Below are 18627 nucleotides of genomic sequence, written 5' to 3' on the forward strand. Positions count from 1 at the left end.
TATGCAAACAGAGTAATTAGCATCACTAGAGGTACTTCTTCGGCGCATTATCCCTCCGTCTCCTATACACGATATATGCGCCCAGGAGCATGATCTGGAAAGCAATCACCACAAACGCGAAGAGCCCCACCTTAGGCCGAGAGGTCGACACGACTGTTGCAACGTCAGCACTTAGTTCCTTGTCACCGCACGCAGGACTGCTCACTTTGGCTCATTGCTGCAGGTATACCCTCGGACAGACTCAAATGGGTGTCTTTCAGGGTGTTCTGCAAGCTGGTAAAGTGCTCCTTGTAGTCTTTCCCCTCAACATCCTTCTGTATCCTCACAACAATCCCTTCAATCTTCTGAATAGTCCGCTCCATGGCCGCAACCTTCTCGTTCGCTGCACGTGTCCGGTCCGCAAGCTCGCGATGACGCTGTTCGGCCGTCTGCTCGAGCTTTACCATTTGGCTTTCGTGGTTCTTGCGGAGCATGCTTAGCTCGCGGTAGACGTTGTTGACCTGGTGCGCTGCGGATTGCAGACGGTTGTGGAGGTCCCCGAACTGGTCTTCGACGGATCTGTAGGAGGAGGCAGGCGCATCGGGAAGGTCGCGCAGTGCTTCTGCCAGAGGTGGCTGGTCCTGTTGCTGTCGGTCTGCGCGGACTTGTTGCTGGGACTGCTGGTGAGGCTGATTTTGTGGTACGCGGTGGATCTCCTCTCGTGAGATTGAGTTTGTGGTCGAGACGACGAACTTGTTGATTTCGAAGCTATCCGGCGATTCCGCTGAGGCGGCGGAAATGCCGAAGTGGTAGCCTGGGGGAAGGGAGATCTAGCAGAACGATTAGCACGCAAACGTCAAACAAAAGATGGACCTCATACTTTGTCGCTTCTGATACAAGATCGACCATCCACCAGAACTTCGAATCCATGTGATGTCTGCTGCAGTCGCAATTTCGTTGGGTCGCCCCGGTTGCGGTACGCATAGTCGCAGATGCCAAACGACAGAGTGTCAACATTATGATGGTCCTTGTAAGATATCGATCCGTCGTTCAGAAACCCCCGGATGCTTCCACCTCTTCCACCATATTGGTCCAAGGCAAGAACCAGCCCGTCGAACTTTGGCACGGTGTATAGACTCGAAAGCTCGACAGCAGACGGTCCGTCTTTTGCATACCACACCTGCAGATTGCCGCCCCCTCGCTCTGGGCCAGACGCCCGGAACTCAAGGTCGACCACCCATTCTCGATGCGGCAGCGGGTTATCTGCCCATAACGCACCACGCTTGTTGCCCGGATATGGAGGTGTGAGTATGACGCGGTCAGACAGCATGTCCGGTGTATGGCCTTCCCCAAATGTGTGCCATCCTGGTATCGTTCCCGAATTCGGCGATATGCTGCCTGGCTTGTGCCCAAAACTGAGTCCTTCGACAATGTATTGTGCGTGTACGGTGGAAGCGGCGAAAGCGCACCAGGCGGCCGTAGCCAGGCTCCGAGCGGATATGTGCATCGTGCGGACGAATTGTAGACTATGTATTGTGTACAGTGAGATGGTGCGAGGAGGCGCAACTATGCGCTTCCAAATCCGGCAACGTGGTTCTTTGAAGGCGGCAGGCTACTTTCTTTCTTTAAGGCGGCTTCGAACAATTAGCTTGTTCTCACGAGCCTGTGCTTAGAAACTGCTGCTGGAAGCTTGCCTGATCCTATCGAGGGGGAGAGCGAAACTGTTTTACAATGGATACAATGGTCCAGGCGGCAGCAATGGCTATGATACAATTACGCGCTTCCTTTGCAATGGTAACGAGCGAAGGGGAAACCTCAAGGGAGTGTCTGATGAGAAGCTGATCCGGAAAGCCTACGGCGTGTTTAACTGCAACGTCAGATATATCCATCTCCTGACGGCCAGCTGTCTTGCTTTGGGGTTCAAGGCTGGCTGTTGCAGAAGTATGGTCCGTGCACCTGGGATGATGCCTCCACTGGGGCTCCGACTCCTCAGCTACTCGACCGCTGGAACGGATTGATATGTGTAGAAGGCTACAATACGCGGTCCGACAGGTAGAGCTCGATATTGCGAGAGCGAGCAAGTCTTCGAGGCTCTGTATCCTGGATGCAGCTGTAGATCAAATCCACGACGATCTCCGCGAGTGCTTCGACAAGCTCGGGGTGTTCGAGGTGAACGCCGATTGGTCGCCGAAAAGAGTGCACCTCACTCTGAAGTCGTGAGCATCACCAGCACAACCACCGCGTCGCCATCTCATCGACCACCACCAGCGGCATCTCACGATCCTCGCAACCTGCTGAAGCTCAACTGACCCGCTCAGCCTTCCACCGAACCGTCATCATGTCGGGCGACCCTCAGGAAACGTGGCGGCGACTCCAGCAGACGCTGCAGAACGCACAGCAGCAGGGAAAGAAGTTCGGCGGCGGAGGCGGCAACCCAAGGGGTGCTATCGGAGGCGTGCTTGGGCTGGCGATACTGGGAGGTGGTGCGGTGCTGCTGAACAACTCGCTCTTCAACGGTTCGTTTCCCTGTGCCCTGGAGCTGCCGGAGGCAAAGGCGGTAGAGGCTCCGGGGTCGTAGACTAACGCGCGCTTCGTGCAGTTGACGGTGGTCACCGAGCTATCAAGTATACCAGGATAGGAGGTGTCAGCAAGGAGATATATAGCGAGGGTAAGTCCCCCAGTTGCCAACCTGTGCTCCTTGGCGGCGGCATCTACTTACACCATCGCCTTCGTAGGAACCCACTTCCGGATACCGTGGTTGGAGACGCCCATCACCTACGATGTTCGAGCGAAGCCCCGCAACGTCGCATCTCTCACTGGCACAAAGGATCTTCAGATGGTCAACATCACCTGCCGTGTGCTCTCGAGGCCGCGTGTCGATGCGCTACCGCAAATCTACCGTACACTCGGGACAGACTACGATGAGAGGGTGCTGCCATCAATCGTGAACGAGGTGCTGAAGAGCGTGGTTGCGCAGTTCAACGCCAGCCAGTTGATCACTCAGCGTGAGAACGTCTCCAGGCTGGTCCGCGACAACCTTGTAAGGAGAGCCGCTCGGTTCAATATCATGCTGGATGATGTGTCCCTGACGGTAAGTTTGAACGACACCCAGTTCCCATAGACTACATTTCACTCCGAGGGTCTTCCGCCCTAGTGCTCGTAATAAGTCCGCTAACCTCATCTGCAGCACCTCGCTTTCTCGCCCGAGTTCACCGCCGCCGTCGAAGCCAAGCAGGTCGCGCAGCAAGAAGCCCAGCGTGCCGCCTTCGTCGTAGACAAGGCCAGGCAAGAGAAGCAGGCCACGGTCGTCCGTGCCCAAGGTGAAGCCCGGTCAGCCGAGCTGATTGGTGACGCCATCAAGAAGTCCCGCACCTACGTCGACCTCCGAGAGTTCGAGAATGCTAGGAACGTCGCGCAAATCCTGGAGCGCAGCCAGAATAAGGTATATTTGGACGCGAGTGGGCTTGGTCTTAATATCAACCAGTCACAACTGGACAAGGATAGGAAGGCTGCACAGAAGTGAGCCGCGGCAGGGGCTTTACGGTAGCAAAAGTTGTCTTCGAAGTGGCAGGTATTGGTTTTCGATTGAAGGTGTAAGCGTCTGGGTGTCTTTCTAGCATCGATATCATAGCTTCATTCCGCTCTGTATAGATTGTGGGTCACTTGTAAACAGTGTTTAAGGGTTCGTGTCTGTTGCTACTCGGTACAGCCTGACTGCGACTCTGCTCTACAGGCTGATACAGAATTCTTGTTCGGTGCTCACGGGGCCCTAGGCGGCAGCTTCGAGCTCTGGTCGCCAGAGGCGCGTCCAACGCGGTGTCAGTCGAGTCAGGTACCGAACTGCGCATAGCCCCATAAAACTGTCGGATTCTGGGCAGTGTCAAGCTGAATTGCGGAGGTAGTGCCGCCATATCTGCAGCGCGGCTGGGGGTCTCGTGAGGGGAGCCTGGGGAGCCTTGGAGGTGATGCGGTGGTGAAGATCGCGGCCGTTTGCGATGCGGGCACGCACAGGCCTTCCAACGTTGGGCCTCGACCATAAAAACCCCGACAGCAGCCGCGTTTTGGCGGCCTGTCACTCGCGGCGCCATCGGCAAACACACCAACGTCAAAGCTCCCGTCGCCGGACGAGGTGTCAATGTCAACCGCGCGACAGCTTGACCTGACAGCAATAAAACACCCGCCGTCGCCAACAGCTCAATTGCAGTCGCGTCGTCCTGTAATCGTACGAGATCCATCTGCACCGCCCTTGCGCCCCTCCACAAGCCTCACAAGCCTACTGCATTGCTCTACCAGCCCACGCGCACGCGCACGCCCAGCAGCTCAAGCTCGAAGCTCCAAGCAACCCCTCCACCAAGAAGCTCACCGCGATTCGCGCAGCCAACGCCCGAGCATGTGAGGAGGCATGTTTATCAAATCGCCTCGGAACCTCTTCTACCCGATCACCGTTACGGAGCTCCTCAAACAGCCGGGCGACGCGGTCGAGAGGCTTGCGCCGCTCTTCTCATACACCTACACATCCGTGGTCACACTAAGTGACAGAGACGGGAATCCGAAGAAGGTCGAGCAGCGGCTTCCGACGCACTTTGCGTCTGAGACGGATGGGGAGGTGGTCAGGTGGTCGATCGCTGCGGGCGATGTCATAGAGAGGCCAGGGTAGGTGGCAGACGCAGCAGATGATAACACGACGAGAATGCACTGACTGGATCTAGGCACCCCCTCGTCGAGATAGAAGAGCCATGTCGGCACGAGCTCCAGTTCGGCGGCATGTGCGCCGACTGCGGCAAGGACATGACCACGTAAGCCCAGCGCGCCCTTGAGAATCACTGAACCTACTGACGCACGACATAGTGTCACGTACGCCCAATCCATGCGCGACTCGGAGCGTGCGCCCATCAACATGGCTCACGCTAATACCGCGCTCACCGTCAGCCACGAAGAGGCCTCACGCGTCGAAGAGGACGCCAAGCGCCGGTTACTGCAGAATCGAAAGCTCTCCCTGGTCGTCGATCTGGACTGTACAATCATCCATGCTTGTGTCGAACGCACAATAGACGAGTGGAAGAACGATCCAACCAACCCAAACTACGAAGCGGTCAAGGATGTCCACTCCTTCCTGCTGAAGAGCGAGATACCGGGACGCACAGCGGACACATACTACATTAAGTGCCGGCCCGGCTTGACCGAGTTCTTGGACAACATATCGAAATTATACGAACTACATGTCTACACTGCGGCTACTAGAGGCTATGCGCAGGGCGTTTGTGCGATCGTAGACAGCGACAGGAAGCTCTTCGGTGACAGGGTCTTGAGCAGAGACGAGAGCGGCAACATGTCGTTGAAGAGTTTACACCGGCTTTTCCCGGTCGATACGAAAATGGTGGTGATAATCGACGATCGCGCAGACGTTTGGCGCTGGAGCCCCAACCTTGTCAAAGTTCAGGTGTTCGATTTCTTCAAGGGAGTAGGCGACATCAACTCGGCCTTCTTGCCCAAGCGACCGGAAGATTCGGAGAAGAAGATGGATAAATCTCTGGCCAAATCCATTGAAGCGGCCGCGGAGGCCTCGGAAGCTACAAACCTAACGCCGGAAGTGGACGCAAACAAGTCAAGAAGACCTTCAGCGCAACTGCCAGTGGCGGCTCCACAGCCGAATGGGGATGGCACGGATATAGAGCAGCAGCTAGTCGCTATGAGTGGTGGCAACGATCCTAATCTGCTGCACGAGCAGACGGCGCGGCAGGAAGAGGCTGTCGCTGCCCAAGTGGATGAACGGCCACTGGCAAAGTTGCAAGAAACATTGGACAAGGAAGACGAAGAGGAGGCGAAGAAAGAACACGATGGTGAGTCCGACGAAGACGAGGATGCCGCGCCGAAACCCCCCAAGCCACGGCACGTACTGCTTCGAAACGACGACACCACGTTGATAGGGCTGGAGCGTATTCTTCGAAAAATACACACTGCGTTCTACGAGGAGTACGATCGCAGACTGGCTAGTGCACAGGGCGGAAGAATTGCAGAGCTTAGAGGAAGCGAACCAGACTCAGAGACACGGCCCCAGGACGACCTTCAGCTAGTGCCCGATATCAAGGAGATTCTGCCGGACACGGTGAGCAAGGTCTTGGACGGTGTGTCGCTCGTGTTCTCGGGCATCTTCATGTTAAGCATCAACCCTCAGGAGTAAGTTGCGTTCCGCAATGCCAAACTTTATCCAAGCTAACACGAGCTCAGCGCGGAACTATCCATGTGGGCCAAGAGCCTTGGCGCACGTGTTTCGAATCGCCTCAGCAAGAAGACCACCCACCTCGTCGTAGCCAGCGACCGACGAACCGAGAAGATCAAGCAGGCGGCTCGCAACGGCATCAAGATCGTATACCGGGCTTGGCTAGACTACGCCCTGACGCACTACGAGCGGCCAGAGGACGAGCCCTACCTTCTCCACATCGACCCAGACGACAAGCCAGGAAAGACATCCCCCCTACCAGACTCCGAAGACGGCACCTTCCTCTCCTCCGACGACGAGAACGGTGCAACCCCCCCAATAGGCTCCGAGGACGAGCTATCAGAGGACGAGGATGGCATGCGTTCCCGGGCTAGCGACGACAGCGAGAAAGTCTCTGTCACTGCCGAGGACTGGAACGCCATGTCGAAAGAATTGGACGAGTTCATGGCGGAGGCCGGGGATACCGACGACGATGAGGGTACTGATACAGCTGACGATTTGGATGACGACGCCAGCGCCACGGAATCGCACACGGATGCCGAGAAGCCGGACTCGGGCAGGAAGGTTAAGAAGCGCAAACGCAACCTAGACTCCGCCGAATCGACGGACGCAGAAGACGGCGACGGCGCCGCTAACGGGGTCCCGGGCTCGCAGCTGCAGCGGAGGAAGAAGCGAGCGATGGACCGGGTGTCGAGCCTCACTACCAACGTCACTTCTGCCGCCACGGACGAAAATCCATTGGGTCTGCCGGGTCCGGCTGCGACGGGTCCAGAGGATGACCCACCGATCAGCGACGACGACGACGCGAACCTCGTTCCTCCCGCCGGCGAGGATGATGCGGACGAGGATGCGGAACTACAGGCGCAGATGATGGCGGAGTTTGAGAAGTATGACGATGGTTGAGCGGTGGCTTGCCGTGTGTTCTGACGTGCTGAGAATTTCCGATTTCGGCTCCAGTTTGGAGCAATCTGTCTCATCTGTCTGCATGGTGCGGCGTTTAGTAGGCCAGCGCTACAGCCAGACAGGCGTCTCGATCAGCGGGGTTGGGGTGAGTCTGCTGCATTGGGAGCGGGTATACTCTGTCAGACCACACGTCTTTGGGCTTTGAGTAGAGTCGACACCAAGACCAAAAGTTTAAACACACCTTGAATCTGATTTCCGAGTTGCCTTTGAGTACTTGTAGCGTGCTGTGCCCGCTTCGTATTCCTGAGGCTTTGTCTGCCACCCTGAGACTTCAACCCCAACCCCTCGCCGCATCGGCAGCGGCGCACCTCTATGCTAAGAGAGCAGACGCTCAACTGCAGAGCAGACGCTCAACTGCTAAGAGGTATTATGCCACCATGATTGGTTATGTAAATGCCCGAAATATCTAATATAGAACAGAAGCTAACCTAAACTACAAGGCCGACTCATCTTATTATTAAGAAGGTGAGTCGGCATCCAATGGCGGAGGTGAGATCGAGAGGGAGCTGTAACAATCTTCTGGTAAGAATGCCAGCGTGATTTCGTACCCGAAAAGACCACAAGCTCTTGAGTGATTTGGTGCTCTAGTGCGTCGTGTGCTTAAAGTCTTCTGCGCGTAAAATCGACATCCATCTACATGAATGTGAGTAAAGTGTACTTCTTTACCGTGTGGATTAACGACTCTTGCTGATCTCGCGTCGCTGCTCCGAGGTCAAAAATCTCAATTATATACTGTTAGCTAGACTTGTCTTCTCATTAACAAAATGAGTCGGGCTTACAGTTTCATAGTTTCATCAAGCATGCTGAGAGTACCTTGCGCTTTTCACAACGCTAGACTACGTCGTACGGCTTCAACTCCAATTCCTCGCAGTGGTAGCGGCGACACCGCTAGGGGTGGACCACCTCTATGCTATAACTCATCGCGTTGTTGAGACGGTGAGACTGCATCAAACGTAGATCTGAGACCGAAAGGGATCCGTGGTAATGGCGTGGCAAGAATTTCAGCAAGATTCCATATTCTAAAGATGATAGACCGTTGACCAGTTTGGTGCTTTCGTGCATCGTGGCTCTAAAGTCCCCTGCGTGTAGAGTTGCGAGAGAAAGTATACACCATAAACAGATTGTTTCTCTTTAGCTATCCACTATCTTGTAGCTACGTGGTACGCATCCCTATGCTAAACATCAGGCAGCAGCCTCTTCGCAACTGGTACTGGGTGTTGAGCATTCTTCTTCCACTCTTCGATCTCTGCCTCAGTCTTTCCCTCCCTGCGCATCTTTGTGACAGGCCGGCCGATCATCTGCCAATAGTCTTTGTGCCAATCAGCGTATGCCTTCTTCTGTGCCTCGCTCCGTTTCTCGCGGGCAATTTTCTCCTTGGCCGTTCTGAAGACGCGGTACTCCTTAGCGGTCACGGGCACGCTGTCTACACCCCCTGGCCTCCTCACCAGCTCCTTCAGCGGGCACATCGAATTAGTGCCCTTGTAGTCGTAGTCCTCGTATTCCCAAAGCCGCAATGCTAGGAGAGAAGCCTTTACTCGACTCTCCATGGCGCTAGCGCAGAATGTAGCTAGCCAAGAAGCGAAGATCTGCTCGGCCAGGACAATAGTGATCCGCCAAAGGAACGCTGCATCCGGCGTTGTGTCCGTGAGTGGTAGCTGCAGAAGCACTACGAAGAACAACGCGCGCACGACATCGTCGTCGATGAGAGCATAAAATGCTTTCGGCCGCCTAAATAGATTGGTTAACCTGTAGCTACAACACAACGGACCACTCGCGAGCATATTTACATATTCTTTGCCGCCTGTGTCTCCCTATCCTTCCGCCTATACTCGGGATTGGCATGCTGATCCGTCCTGAATGTAATCCCTCTTCCGCCAAACGCCGTACCAGAGCCCGTATACGTCCAATCATGATGACCGTCGTCCTCAGTCTCCAGAACACCTAGATACACCCCACCAACACCCCTATGCTGCTCGCTAACTCTTGGCAATTGTAGTAACTGTTGTATCGTGGGCGGCCTCTCGGCCCCAAGAAGCAGCTTGGCTTGGTGCTCCGTAGCTACATTGATGACTTCCACCCACTCTTCCTTGCTCCGCAAGCCTAGGTATTCTTTCTGCCAGCCAACCCCCAGCTCGGTCTCCGGCAGTGCCAGTATCGTGTCTATGGTGCTAGTGAGGCGCTGGCTGAAGATTTCGAGCGCCCGCTGGTCCGCGGCGAGATCGGAAAGAGGTTCTATGGTTGCTACAAATGCCATTACAGTGATCGAGTGAGGTGATGATAGCATCCGTACAAGTTGTCCAGAGAAGTATGACAAAGGGGCGGCTGTTGAAGACTTCCACGATCGTCCCCTCCATTGCTACATCATGATGCGAAATGCAGGGGCACACGCTACGTACACCGCTCCGAATACCGATACGCTGCGAGCATCATGATTACAGACCGTAACATCAGGTATGCATGCGATCGATGGCAAGACCTTCACAATCAAGACACAAGTCACTCAAGATCGGGTTAACGCCTGCCGCAATGCTTGCATACTAGGAAGGCATACAGTCCAGCGCTACTTGAGAGAGCGGATTGAGGATGACTAAATGGATGGAATTCCCGTAGCTACAAAACATGGAGTCCCGCTGCATTTTTCGTTCGACGAAAAGAAATCAGACGGTATGATGTCGATATTGATTGACGACCGCGAGGGTATATGTGTGGGCACAAGAGACCTGACGTGGTTCAAGATATTGTAAACCGCACCACTGTGAACATTTGAGAAAGGGTATAGGCGAAACGCGTTGTATGAGATTTGAGTTGTAATGGGATCACAATTGAGTGCGGCACCTGCCCGCGCAAGCACCGGGTATCCTTTGGACTACACATATCGTTCTCAGAGCATGCACACTTTTCACAGCTGTATCATCAGCAAGCTATTGCGGGGGAGAACTCTCCGCGATTATGCCAGAGAGCAACTACCGAAATGGGCTTACCCTCAGTTATTATAGCAATCTTGGAATCTACGGATGCTGTCAAGATCGGCCAACGTGAAAGCCCCAATGCATCTAGGGCAGAGGTAGACTTCGGGGCAGTAGCCATGTAGCTACCGCCGAAGGGTGGAAGTATCACCGGCGCTTCCAGTTCATGCTTGTGGGTTACCAGTCACTAGACATAAACAGATATCGCACGCCGTTCCCTGGCTTTTCGTCCATATTAATGCGCATATCTCATCCACACAATGATACGACGCGTCGAAAAGACAAGGGTTGTTGCCTCGTACTTGAATGATCTGTTCGGCACCCTCGGATCAACCTTCTGTCAAGATATGCGCAGCGAAGGGATTGTACCTCGGACTAGGTGTATGCACAAAGAGCGGCTAGTAGTACAGTCAACGACATAGCACGTCTAGTGTTCAAGAGCTCGCTCCGTGTCGAGCTTCCTTAGTATCACCTATAGCCTTTTCGTCGAGCGAAAAAAGACTTAAGCGGCCTGGTTATGACTCAATGCTAAGAACGAGGTTGATGCCGACAGCGTTCGAGAGGAAGAAGAGTGAAGTTGGTTTAGGCGTCGGGATTCTGCGCAGGGCGGGATGCTGTGCTTGGCATGCGAGGTCGTCTGCCACGCAGTATATATGATGTAAACCCATGGTAGTCTTTATCAATTAGCGATTAGCTAAGTCGGGCTTGGTTATTCAATCTCAGCATGGAGCGCTTGGGAAATTCAATACTGTTCAAGATACCACAGAAAGGAACAAAAATCTAAATCGAGCATCGATACTATCGGGTCCAGGTATCTGTTAAGTATAATTACGTTAAACCTCAACGGCGCCCTTCATCAATGGGCTTGTGGTTTGTGAGTTGTCCTGATTTCAGCTATCAATTTGAGCTGCTGCTAACTAGTCCATAAAGAGTGGTATAATGCCTCTTTAGCACTAGCGCGGATTTTCTCTGGATATCCTGCGCCGTCGTAGCATAGAGGCGGTCCGGGGTTCGATTCCCCGCGAGTCCATATCTTTTGCTCCTTAGTGTGCGTCTGGCACTTCTTTTGGGTGCATGACGTAGGCTCTCCCGGCTATGGGTGGAGCAATTTTTGGCCGGGAACCCCCAATGTAACACTGCTCATAACTGATGCCAACGGCAACTGCATACCGGGTGAGCACTGTACCTCTAAGTATTTCGCTTTACAGTGTCTTCTTACGATGGCTTCATGTAGTCCATAACCTACATGACCAGTACTACATTAGAGCCCACTGAGAGCGGCGACCCATCTTAGCCTATCAAGGGAGACTTGAATTGTAGACGCCGGAGCCTTCATCGATACTAAGCATGTCTTGCGCAGCTGAGAATGTCGCTTTGCATACAAGAGGTACTCACAGGGACGAGTGTAGCGCCCCCGGATCGCAGACTCGATAGCTCTCCAAGCTCCTAATTGAACATCCTCCATCCTACAGCTGCCGTTACGACCTTGTTCACCCTTGCTCGGAGACGCTAGGGCAATGGCTATCCGAAGAGCGGGACCATTTGAACACGTTCACCAGAGGAGGGCCCACCGTTCAGCGATGCAAACAGCATCATACGCTCAATAGTGTGAGCCTGAGTTGTCCAGGTCAGGTCTGCAATTCAATCTATTCAAGACATGCACTAGGGTTACATCGAAGCTCGATGTGCTCACGGTCACCAGAGCCAGCTTTGATATTGACCGGATATCCTTCAGCCGATTCAAACAGATACTCAATATCGAGTGAAGATAGCCGTAGAATGGAAGATTGTCCAGATGAACAGGACTGATGTAAGTCCACTTCATGCGGGAATACAACTTCGGTACGTGATAACTTCCAGAAATGCTCAGTCGATAGCGAAGTGCTTGCAAGCTTTAACAACGCCAACTGGGCGTGTCCCTTCACATCCAATCTATAGTCAGTCTACCGAAACTCCCAAAATCCGGGTCCCTGTACAGTATGAACAAAATGAGACAACAAACGATAGGACGATATCGCAGGCTCATAGTATCGACCAGATACCCGCGAAAGCAACAATCAAGCTCCATCCTGCTAACACAGCCGTCTTGCCAGCCGCGCCCTTGGCCTCAGGTATATTATTCGTGGCCGCGCCGCCTAGATACCAACTGCCAATGTCGGTGAGCTCGCCATCCTGGGTGAGCATGGCGGCGTTGGGTCCAACATTCGAGACGTCGCTGCGGAAGGAGCCGAAGTAAGAGTAGTGCGTGATATTCCTGCAGAGGGAGAACAAGAGCGGTCAGCGGCGGTCTCAGGCATGAGTTTAAGAGAATCGGACCAGTTCAACTTACTCCATCCGATCAAACCACTCAGCACTCTGATTGTAAAACTTCTGACTAGCCTCCAGCCCATTATTCGCATCCGCATACTCCGTAACCCAAATCGTCATGTTCGGCCACGCCGCCATCTTCTGCCCGACATGGCTCGCCAAGCCCTCAAAGTTCCCGTACCAGTGCACCGGCATGATATCCGGATTGCACCGTCCCGCACACTCCTCAAAGAAGTTCTGCAGCCACGTAAACCCATTCGGCGCCCCCGTCGTCGCCGGCGCCCCCAACTTCACCCCCAACTCCCGCAGCGGCTCAATCTCGCGGATCCACGTCGCGGCCGCGAGGTCAACCGGAATCTGGCTGCCGCCCGTGCTGGGGTCGCCGTCTGGCTCGTTGAAGCCCAGCACGTAGTTTATGTTTGCGCCGGCGTCGATTTGAGCTTTTACGGTGTCGTAGAAGGCGGTGCCGACGCGGTCGTCGGAGGCGCCCCAGAGCATGGGCACGAATTCGAGGTTGCTGGAGAGGAAGGGCGCCGAGGGCTCGGCCCCGTAGTTGTAATACCAGGTCAAGTCGCTGCCGGCTTGTGTCCAGATATTGTCGTCTTGGGGGTGCTCTTGGGAGGGGACGTAGACGAGGCCACGCTTGGAGGAGGGTTCAGCGAGGATGATGGGGAGGGCGCTGAGGGCGCTGAGGAGGAGGGTGCGGTGCATTATGGCGCTCGTGAGGGTATGTTGATGGTCTGATTTGATCGAGTCGCCTGTTGTAGCTGTACAGAGAACTCTCTTGCGAGATGGTGAGTATTGAAAATACTATGAGCAAAATATTAATCGTTCGAAGAATATGAAGAGTGACACGTTAATAGCACGTTAACAACTGGACGCAGCACGAATAATGCTGCTCGAATTACGTATCGTCTAGAAACACAGAAAGAAGCTGTACAGAGCAAAGGATACCTAAGAAATCAGAAACCTAGAGCAAGGCACAGGGAAAGGGGGTCCCAACGAGGCGTTGATAAACTCCAAGAAATCAGCCAGCCAGAGTGCGCCAAGAGAGCCTAGCCAAGATCGTCGGCGCCACAGCCGAGACGTCCGAAATAGAAATGCGTGCAGAGCGAGACGCCAAACGCGCGCCGGTCCTGCCGATCGCTGATCCACATCTGAAGATGGACAAACCAATTTGCTGATAGGAGATTAGATGTGGCGTCCCGTGACTTGAAAGCGCAGATGGGATGGCTCAGGTATGCCGTTCTGGGAGCTACACACTGTACGGTTGAACTCATGCAGTATGGCTGGATGTCTCATGGAACTTTGTTCTAAGGCATCCTTGACTCCAGCACGATCTGCATACTGGGAGATTGGTATCGTACAGCGCTGTATGATAAGAGCAATGGATGCTTAGGGCGCGATCGTCAAGTCAAAGCCTACAGGAACGGCGGCCCAGTCCGCTGGACTAGTTTCTCATCACACAACTCTAGCAAGTTGTTGATGCCTTGCAGGACAGCCTTTGCTCGTGGATCCTCCGCCAGGGCTGTGTTGCGGCCAGCCATCCCGTCGTTTCTTCCACCCAACTTGTCCGGATGCCAACGCGTCCTGTTAATCCTGAGGTGTCCCTTCAAGGACTCCAAGTCGCTTGTTCCGCCTCCGCGAGCTTCAAGCCGAACCTTCCCTGTGCCGTCTGCAACGAACTGGGGCCGGAATCCGAACGCGCGGAGGAAGAAGAGTGCAGTGTTGCTCTCCATCACGAGCGCATCCGTCCATGTCGAATGGTCGAGAGACGCGCCGAGGCGTGAGCGGTCCAGCAGCTCGTCCGCGCGTTGACCAGCTGTTGGGTATGGTATCGCAGGATCTCGGTGGCTAAGCCTTGCCCAGCACTTGCTGTATTCCTCAAACTGCCGTTTTGCTTCGGCGTGCGAAGATGGCGGCATGCTGTTCCTGCTGCCGTTGAATGATGCAGCCGGATGCGACCGCGAACAGGCATGAGCACCAAAAGGTGGGCCATGAAAATTTGAATGGGGCGGCTCATCCCTCGCCCACGGAAGCTCGCCGTCACTTTCATCAAGCCCTGCGAAGAGGAAGTCGAATTCATTGAAAGCCTGAGACCACCAGCAATCATGCTGGGTGCTCGTTCGGCGACTGGACCGCATGGTTTCCTGTTGCTCCTTGTCTCGTCTCCACTGCTGCTGCTCACGCTTCAGACTCCGAGACTCCTCATTAATCTTCGCTCTCTGTCTGCGAAGGTGGTCCTGCTGAGTTTGTAACATTTCTCGTTCCAGTCTGAGCGCTGCCTGGCCTTCCTCGAGCCGTGCTTCTGCTCTTGCAAGCTCGTCCCATCTCCTGTGCAATATTTCTTTTTCGGATGCCGCATCTGGCCGATCAGCCTCACTCGGTTGTAGTGAAACCGAATGACGTTGCCTTCCACAGTGCCTACATATTGGCCAAGGAGTAGTTGGAAACCTCTCATAGAATCTGGGAGCTTCTGCTGCGGCATGTTGCGCTGCGGTCTGATAAGGTGGCGGGTAATCCCCTTTCATCCAATATGGAGTGCTGGAGTTGCTCACTGATGACGGGCCATGCTCATGAGATGGCCGTTTCCAGTTGCCCTGCGACATACGGTGGTGATGACAGTTGAATAGTTTAAAGAAGGCGTCCACTGATCGCCGCGATGTTCCCGGCAGTCGCCGGTCCGTACTATGGTAAGTTGGACGGCTAGGTGAGAATGGCCAGCTCATCGGTCTGTCCGATCTAAGCGGTGACTTGACTGTCGATAGCCTACTTGGGTGCGCGTTGGTACGTGCTGAAGTATGACCGCGATCCTGCATACGATGGGTACGCTGCGACGAGGCCCGAGAGGGAGGTGTCGACACGCACTTCCCCGGGCTGCCGGGTCTGAGGTTGTCTGTAAAGCGTTCTTTTTCCAGTTCTTCATCCGTTGAGCTGTCAACGCTGAGCGGTTCTGGGGGACGCTTTGAAGAAGTTACTGGAAGTCCTTTGGAAGTGGCATAAGCATCTCCCAGCGAATTGTATTCTTTTAAGTTTTCGAATGCCTCCGCAGGTTCTTCGTGATGCCGGTTTCTCTTCGCTCTAGACCAACCGTAAGCTTCCCGGGTGGAATTGCTAACTCGGTACTGCTTTGCTGCATCTGCCGTCGAGTTTTCTGAGTAGCGGTCTTGCGGCAGGGTGTAGTGGACACCACGCGGAAAAGACGTCGGAGACATCTCTGGGCTTGACTTATGAGGAATATGGGCTCCAATGTGGTCCACGAAGAAGCTTTCCGGGGAATATCGAGTATTTTCAGCATGCAAATTAGAACCAGTCGAATTTGCTGTTTGTGTCAACAACGTAGGAGTGTCGAACCACTGAGACGGCCTCTTCCTTGTTGATGATAGGGTGTTTACGCCTGAGTCGTAACCTGTCGTGTGAAAGGCGTACTCGTGACCGAGTGGGGTGGTGAAGGCACGCTTGAAGGGTGGTCGAGTATTGACATGTTCACCGGTATGGTTTCCACTATCTGGTGAGGGTTTGAGCCATATGGATGCGTAGACGTACTTCATCATCTATCAAAGCTGCCCAGAAGTTATCATTGACGCTTTTAAAGGTTTGCCCAGACGAAGAACAACTCGGCCAGCTGGTGATCGACAGCTGTTTGCTAGTGCTCATGGCATTACAGCACAGCAACAGATTTGCGGATACGGCACATGACCCTCGGGATACCAATATCGGCTGAGGCGCTGAACGGGAGTTGGCTCTCCTTTTCCTTGGTCAATATAAACATGTTTGCTCGGAGAGCTGCAGGAAGTCGAATAATTCGAGGTCGTTGTGCAACGTAACACGGATGATCCATTGAATCCTCTGCTTGTCATTATTGCCGCCTGGTTCAGAATCAAACATTAGGCGTATTGAGCGCGATGTGGTGGTTCTTACGTAGTTAAGCGGCGCTCAAAAACCATTCGTGAGAACTTCCAAACAGTGCCAGCCGTGTGCCACATATCCAATGAAGCCATGCGGTTACGCGTCGACCCTCGATTCCTGATCCTCGGTCAACTTGGGAGAGAAGTTTGCAGGACGGTAGTGAACTAGTTTAGCTACCCGATAACAGATTCCTCTTGCTGCAATGGCACTTGACAGTCTCGTCGTGCCCCCTGGGTAGCCGCAGACAGCATTCGAAAGACGAAATGTAGAAGCAGCTCAGACAGAACAGAGAGTCACATCTACATGCAAACCGACTGTGAGCCAGTAATGTCATCAACAAATCAGTTTGCGACGCAGTAACGTTGTACAGAAGGCACATGGTACTTTTGGCAACTGCTCTCCCGTGAGAAGACGGTGATATCGAGCAGTGTGCAACAGGGCCTTCTCCATCGACTGAACGTAGGTCTTACGTCGAACGGTAAAGATACTCGCCGGTTTGAGCCTTCTATTTGCGTTGGGCTTGCAGCGACATCATTGCGGCGCCTGGCTATACGCAGTGCCCAACCGGGTTGCCAGCTCTGCTGAATTGAAGGGTTTCCCGTCTGAATGGTTGCATACCTGTTTCTGCCTAATGAAATGTCAACAATACGAAAGGGCGGAGACATTGCGGCTTCTTGACATAGCCGCACCGGCGTAGATTGAAGGCTTTGCAAGCACCATTTCGCAGCTGTAGAATTTTCGCGCCCTTTGGTAACCCAATGAACCAGGAAAAGACAAGAGAGACACGATGTTCTATTTGGGGGGGAGCTTATGCGGCAATGGCAGAAACGAGCGAAGCAACGAAGTCCCATGAGGTTACTAATCCCGTACCACCTCGGTTTCGTTGGGCCAGGGGGTTTCGTATCTGCAAAGTACACCAAGACTCCTACACAGCCTACGTTGTCGTGAAGGCCGAACAGACGTTATAAGAATCCTCGATCAGTACATGGTGCGCGAGGTCTGGTTAGAAAGCAGACAATCTTTTGAACCTTGAAAATCGAGCTGCATTGTCAATATTCAACTCTCTGACTTTCCATCAGAGTCGATCACTTCGCCTTCAAAACAAGGCGTTCAAAGTACATCTTGTCAAGATACAGAAGGATGGCTACAGCAGCAGTCGCTGTGCACACATTGAACACGTTTGAAGATCTCAGTGGCACTTCAACTCCTATTTCCTCTGACAACCCTTACGATGGCCTGATAGACGGATCACACAATGACCCTGTAAAAGAGCACTCAACTTGATATACGCGATTAAATCCCCTTCTAACGTCCTACAGGCGCAAATACAAGCCCGCTACAGCACTCATCGTGCGACGCGAAATACCCAGCAAAAGACGAAACTTCTCGCTCCTGACTTCTCCGGAGTCACACTCGATCCCATTCTCCAGCGGCTCTATGATCCAACCATTGAGCCTGGCTACACAGATCCACGTCACTGTTTCGTCTTCTGGGCGCGTCCGCCGCAGAAAGTTAAGGCTCTCATTGCGGATGTGCAGGAGAAGCTCCGAGCAGTTGCGCCGAGTACGTTTGCTTTCCTGCTACGGCCTTCACTAACCACTTCACTAACCACACCTCCAGACCTCTGGCTCATGCCTACCGACTGCCTACACATGACCGCGCTGGAGATAACCCACTCGCGCACCGATGCAGAAATTAAGTCACTCGTAGAGACTATGCACCCCAGTATCCCTACGATAGTGGACTACACACTGACTCACCGCGCCCGGCTCGTCAAGCCCATGATCGGATTCGATGCGCAGGCGCTGGCCCTGAGCTTTGTGCCTGCGGCTGGGGAAGCTCTGCCGCCTGGCCGTACCAAGGCGGACGACAAGTATACATACCACCACCTACGGCGGGATCTGTATACGCTGTCCAAGGAGCGACTCAAGGTGGACTCGCGCTATGTGGTCCCCTCGTCCCATCTGACAATTGGGCGGTTCATCACTGCGGAAGACTTCTCCAGCGACGGGAAGTCGGATCCAGAGAAGATGAGGCAGCTCGTTGAAAAGATTGAGGGGGTTAATGAGTGGCTCCAAGCGGAGTACTGGCCCAAGGAAAATGATGCTGCGATCAAGGACGGCGGCGAATGGATTGTAGGCCAGGAAAAGGGTCTGGACTGCCGCGAAGGCACACTCTGGTACGGAGGTGGCAAGACGGTTCAGTTGGGCCGGGGCTTCTGAAGTTCCAGCACAATTTTTTCTCTATGCTTAGGATAGACTATGCTTTAGAGGGTAGCTGCTG

At 53.9% G+C, this 18627-nt stretch overlaps 7 protein-coding genes across 7 annotated transcripts; 3 read left to right on the forward strand and 4 right to left on the reverse strand.

The window, feature by feature from the left end:
- Positions 1 to 25: 25 nt before the first annotated feature.
- Positions 26 to 1309, reverse strand: W97_04779 (uncharacterized protein; the record flags this gene model as incomplete). Its single annotated transcript, XM_007782668.1, has 3 exons — positions 26 to 153; positions 206 to 809; positions 860 to 1309. The coding sequence occupies 3 exons, from the start codon at positions 1307 to 1309 to the stop codon at positions 26 to 28; spliced, it is 1182 nt and encodes a 393-aa protein (XP_007780858.1).
- A 1008-nt stretch (positions 1310 to 2317) lies between these two features.
- Positions 2318 to 3502, forward strand: W97_04780 (uncharacterized protein; the record flags this gene model as incomplete). The annotated part of the gene is made up of 4 exons (XM_007782669.1): positions 2318 to 2495; positions 2579 to 2647; positions 2715 to 3070; positions 3167 to 3502. 4 exons carry the CDS (start codon positions 2318 to 2320, stop codon positions 3500 to 3502), a joined length of 939 nt encoding a protein of 312 aa, XP_007780859.1.
- An 879-nt stretch (positions 3503 to 4381) lies between these two features.
- Positions 4382 to 7102, forward strand: W97_04781 (uncharacterized protein; the record flags this gene model as incomplete). Its single annotated transcript, XM_007782670.1, has 5 exons — positions 4382 to 4632; positions 4689 to 4775; positions 4828 to 5611; positions 5657 to 6156; positions 6208 to 7102. The coding sequence occupies 5 exons, from the start codon at positions 4382 to 4384 to the stop codon at positions 7100 to 7102; spliced, it is 2517 nt and encodes an 838-aa protein (XP_007780860.1).
- Positions 7103 to 8337: 1235 nt separating this feature from the next.
- On the reverse strand, positions 8338 to 9416 carry W97_04782 (uncharacterized protein; the record flags this gene model as incomplete). The annotated part of the gene is made up of 2 exons (XM_007782671.1): positions 8338 to 8890; positions 8950 to 9416. 2 exons carry the CDS (start codon positions 9414 to 9416, stop codon positions 8338 to 8340), a joined length of 1020 nt encoding a protein of 339 aa, XP_007780861.1.
- Positions 9417 to 12150: 2734 nt separating this feature from the next.
- On the reverse strand, positions 12151 to 13146 carry W97_04783 (uncharacterized protein; the record flags this gene model as incomplete). Its single annotated transcript, XM_007782672.1, has 2 exons — positions 12151 to 12382; positions 12458 to 13146. 2 exons carry the CDS (start codon positions 13144 to 13146, stop codon positions 12151 to 12153), a joined length of 921 nt encoding a protein of 306 aa, XP_007780862.1.
- Positions 13147 to 13856: 710 nt separating this feature from the next.
- W97_04784 (uncharacterized protein) lies at positions 13857 to 14360 on the reverse strand (the record flags this gene model as incomplete). The annotated part of the gene is made up of 1 exon (XM_007782673.1): positions 13857 to 14360. The coding sequence occupies one exon, from the start codon at positions 14358 to 14360 to the stop codon at positions 13857 to 13859; it is 504 nt and encodes a 167-aa protein (XP_007780863.1).
- Positions 14361 to 17484: 3124 nt separating this feature from the next.
- Positions 17485 to 18566, forward strand: W97_04785 (uncharacterized protein; the record flags this gene model as incomplete). Its single annotated transcript, XM_007782674.1, has 3 exons — positions 17485 to 17607; positions 17664 to 17907; positions 17965 to 18566. The coding sequence occupies 3 exons, from the start codon at positions 17485 to 17487 to the stop codon at positions 18564 to 18566; spliced, it is 969 nt and encodes a 322-aa protein (XP_007780864.1).
- Between the last annotated feature and the right edge of the window lie 61 nt (positions 18567 to 18627).

The sequence above is a fragment of the Coniosporium apollinis genome (genome assembly GCF_000281105.1).
Source record: "Coniosporium apollinis CBS 100218 chromosome Unknown supercont1.21, whole genome shotgun sequence".
Taxonomy (NCBI): domain Eukaryota; kingdom Fungi; phylum Ascomycota; class Dothideomycetes; genus Coniosporium; species Coniosporium apollinis.